General features: G+C 30.2%; 1 protein-coding gene across 1 annotated transcript; it reads left to right on the forward strand.

The window, feature by feature from the left end:
- Positions 1-1,296: 1,296 nt before the first annotated feature.
- On the forward strand, positions 1,297-4,490 carry LOC114184294 (UDP-glycosyltransferase 74G1-like). The gene is made up of 2 exons (XM_028071585.1): positions 1,297-1,962; positions 3,646-4,490. The coding sequence occupies exons 1-2, from the start codon at positions 1,333-1,335 to the stop codon at positions 4,357-4,359; spliced, it is 1,344 nt and encodes a 447-aa protein (XP_027927386.1). The 5' UTR covers positions 1,297-1,332; the 3' UTR covers positions 4,360-4,490.
- The last annotated feature ends 333 nt before the right edge of the window (positions 4,491-4,823 follow it).

Genomic DNA, 4,823 nt, shown 5'->3' on the forward strand with positions numbered 1-4,823 from the left:
TATGCACATATATAATTACAACACAATTAGACATTAAAATAATATTCGAAAAAATATATGTAAGTTATTACAGTGAATTAGTTCTAAATATATAATATTACATTTAAATAGAATAAGCAGTTTAAATTTGAAGCAAATGTTAAGAAAAATATTTTCTAAAAAAAATTTACTTTTAGTATTTTAAAGAGTAGTTGACATGTGACATCTAAAAAATAGTATTTTAAATAATGTCTGACATGAAGTTGACCCTTCATGAAATCTCTTGAGAAGTAGAACTTAACAGAGGGTAATATTATTTTGACCTCTTGGACTTCACAACTATTTTAGATGTATTAGTCGTTAAAAGAAAAAGTTAATTTTTATATTTGTTAAAAGGAAAAAAATTAAAAGGTAAAATAATGGTATAAAGTGTGTATAAAAATTTGTTAGATATCAAAATAATACTGTCAATTTAATATATATACAAGCCCTGTAATTAATCTACTAAAGTTGGTTAATGTTAACCACACTATGGGGTTGATAGTTCTTTCAAACATTTCTTTCTTTTTAAACTCTTCAAAATTATATATATTAAATTACATTTAGCTTCTTTATTTTATTTTAAAATTTTTATTTTTTTTAAAATTTTCAGTATCAAATCTAAAATTTACATTTTCAGATTTTACAAAAAATTCCTAAACATTTAATTATATTTTCTTACAAAGGTTAGTTATCATGTTGAAGAAATTGTTAAAATTTTTGCTGACTAATTATTTTATAATTAATAAAATAAAAATTAATGATGAAGCGATGTTTAACAATAAATTGACATATTAATTAAAAGGAAAATTACTTTATAATTAAGTTTTGTTGATAAATTTTAGATAATACATATGTAACAACATTAAATGTTTGATGTGACTTAAAAAAAAAGTTGGAGATATATTAAAAAACAAACCTTCGTAAAAAAAGAGTTTATCAAACTATGATAGTCCTAATAAAAAAAATATAAATTAACTAAGTTTTTTATTCTAAACTTTTACAAATTATCTATTTAGATAAAAAAATTATTTTATTACTTTATTTTGATTAAAAAATAAAAGATTAATTTATTTTAATTTTATTTATAAAACAATTTTCAAAAGATAAAAGGTAATTTTCCAAAATATAAAGATAACCTAACCATTATATTAATTTAACCAGAACATTTCTACACTCCGAGAGAGTGTAAAATAGGTGTAGCCTTCATGGACTTATCAGTTCTCGTTATAAATAGACACTCTCAATCTACTCCACCTTCACAAGACAAGAAGAAGGAAAGAGAAATAGTTGAGAAGAAAAAGCATAGCGAGCATGGTGCACTGTTTGGTGTTAGCATATCCAGCACAAGGCCACATTAACCCCATGCTTCACTTCTCCAACATCTTGCACCAACAAGGTGTCAAAGTCACCTTCGTCACAACCATTTCCTTCTGCAACAACAACTTCCACAACCTACCCTCTTCTCTTTCACTCCAAACCATTTCTGATGGGTTTGACAATGGAGGGATCCACGAAGCAGGAAGCTACAGAACCTACCTCCAACGTTTCTGGCAAGTGGGGCCAAACACTCTCGCCGACCTTCTTCACAAACTTCACAGAGAAGGTGACCCTGTTCATTGTGTCATTTATGATTCACTCTTCCCTTGGCCTCTCGAGGTTGCAAAGAGGTTTCAGATTGCAGGGGCTTCTTTTCTCACTCAAAACATGTTTGTTAATACCATATACTACCATGTCCAACATGGGAACCTGCAACTTCCCATCACACAAAATCAGATTTCTCTTCCTCCGTTGCCTGAACTTCAACGTCACGACATGCCCTCCTTCTTCTTCCCTACTGATGCCGATAATCCAGCGTTGCTTGATTTGTTAGTGGGTCAGTTTTCAACCGTCGACGAAGCTGATTGGATCCTCTGCAATTCATTCTACGACGCGGAAAAAGAGGTAAGCAAATTCTCTCGGTCTCAGATATGCCTCAGGCATGATATGAAGGTTTTTTTTTTTTTTCTGACGTAGGCAAATATTCCTCCATAATTATAAAAATGGACAAATTTAAAAAAAAATTCGAAAATAGGCAAATCATGCCGAACGATTTCACATGAAGAAATCGTGTGCCTCCTGACCAATATATGAAAACGAGGATATCAAAACAATTTTCAACTTGAAATCGTATTGGGGTCATATGATTTTATTGTGATCGATTACGTCCCTTCATAATTGATTACAATAAAAATTGTTTCATCCCCATACGATTTTAAGTTAAAAATCGTTTTGGCTTTCACGATTTCAGAGTTGACCATTTAAATTTGGAAAATCGTTTTAGGGAAACAAGATTCCTTCATAATGAAATCCCAATTTTGAATTTTTTAAAAAATTTGTCCATTTCTGTAATTAAGAAGGCATATTTGCCTGCGTTAGGAAAAAAACTTGATATGAATATGTCTCCGCATGATGGAGTGTTGTAAGTGCTCGATTAAAGATAATGTCAATTCACAGTGTATAAATAGTGCATACTTTATAAATATTGTTTTTGGAGTTGACTTAAGTTTAAAGTTCACTTCTTAACTATTACTTAATGTGTGTGGATGAGATCATTTAGAAGAATAATTATATTATTTAAAGAATTTAAAATTTTTTACACTAAAATTAATTGTTTGGATAAAATAACTAGAAACTAATTGAAGTTTTCAAATGAACAAAATAGAAGAATTTTAAATACTTAAAGATATAAAGGTTTTGAAATTTCACTTAACTCTGCCTCCACTCTCAAAGGTAGTGTTGGGTTATATATGGGTTATAGTTATAGTCATTGAGAGATTGTGGTTTCATATGGTTATATGACATAAGTCTTACACATATAAGACCTTTGAAATCACTTTTACACCAAAATCTTAAGGCAATAGTGTTATGGGTCTTTATTCTTATATAATGTTTAACTTTGTTTATTCTATCCAATTTGGGACTTTGACTCAGACTTGGACTATTCCCAACAATCTCCCCTCAATGGTGAGTTCCTTGTTTTTTTTTTTTCTTTTTCATATGGTATATCTCCCTTTAGGTGTATGAGTGATCCCCTTTTTTGATTATTGTTATGCAGTTAGTCACTTTGATGATCCCTTTTTAGTATGGTTATGGTTATGCGGTTAGTTACTCTGAACCATCAGCTCTGATACCACTGTTGGGTTTATATATTTTTTCATGTAACTCAACAGGTAGAGCCAAGTTGGTTTAAACTGAAGACTCGATTGAGTCAACTTGGACTCAACTTTGTCGAGTTAACACGAATCAAAGACTGAATAAAATAAATTTGAATTGAAAATCAAACTAATTTGGTCTAAATTGAAGTTCGAGACATCAATCTAAACTAAAAATGAAAATGTGTCTACAAACTCTTTCGTTTTTTGGAAAATTGCCTTTTTGACAACTTAACAAAATTTCTAAAATCGAAATTAAAGTCTATTAACTTTTTATTTTTTAATTGAAATAAAGTAATAAAATAATATTTTTTTACCTAAATAAGAAAATCTGTGAAAACCTTGTTAAAAACACTCTGTTAACCTATCATAGCTCTTCTTTTTATATAGCTCTTCTTTTTATATGTACTAATTGAAAAGAAATTGCTTGTAGGTAATTGATTGGGCGAAGAAGATATGGTCCAATTTTAGAACCATAGGGCCATGCATAACATCCATGTTATTAAACAAGCCAGTAGTTGCAGACGATGAAGACGAAGAATGCATGGAATGGTTAAATGGTAAACCAAAAGAATCCGTTGTTTATGTTTCTTTCGGGTCCATGGCAGAGCTGGAGGAAGAACAAGTAAAGGAAATAGCTTATGGTCTGAGAGATAGTGAAAGGTACTTCGTGTGGACGATGAGGGCCTCAGTAGAAAATAAGCTTCCAAAAGATTTTGAGAAGAGATCAGAGAAGGGTATAGTTGTAGGGTGGTGCTCCCAGATAAAGGTCCTAGGTCACGAGGCTGTAGGGTGTTTTGTGACGCATTGTGGTTGGAACTCCACATTGGAAGGTTTGAGTATAGGAGTTCCAATGGTGGCAGTGCCATGTTGGTCTGAACAATACACAAATGCTAAGTTAGTTGCAGACATGTGGAAGATCGGAATCAGAGCTAAAGCTGATGAGAAAAAGATTGTGAGAAGAGAAGTGCTGAAAGATTGCATAATGGAAGTAATGAAGAGTGAGAGAGGCAAAGAGGTGAAAAGCAATGTCATGGAGTTGAAGGCTTTGGCCGAACATGCTGTGAGTGAGAAAGGAACATCTCATGAAAACACTGTTGAATTTCTGAATAGCTTAGCTGCTTCAACTCAGAAGATGCGTGCATGAGTTATGTTGATTGTGGGGTTGAAGAAAATGGCACCTTCAAAATTAAATAAAAGAATTCTATTATTGTGTGTTTGTACAAGGTAATTCTGTAAGAAATTCAAATGTTTAATGGTTGAATGGTTTGTAATTCAGTTCTTTTTTTTATTCCCTTAAGATCTTTTGTTTGCATAGTGTAATTCAAGTATTTTATATTTTACTTTTTTTTTTATTTAGATAAAATAGTTAAATTCCTTTTTAAGATGAAATTTTACTTACAATTTTAAAATTAAACTTTACAGTAAAACATTATCCGAATTTTAATATTTAAATGATTTTCAATTTTTTTTCCTGTAAGAGAAAATAATTAGTTCTTAAATTTTAATTTTCTCTTAAGTGAATTTTAAATTTTATTATTTTAGTTATTTAAAATAATTTCCGAAAATTCTTAAATTTAATCTTCTTTTTATTTTTTTAATTAAAGTAAC

Source organism: Vigna unguiculata, chromosome 5, assembly GCF_004118075.2.
Source record: "Vigna unguiculata cultivar IT97K-499-35 chromosome 5, ASM411807v1, whole genome shotgun sequence".
Classification (NCBI taxonomy): domain Eukaryota; kingdom Viridiplantae; phylum Streptophyta; class Magnoliopsida; order Fabales; family Fabaceae; genus Vigna; species Vigna unguiculata.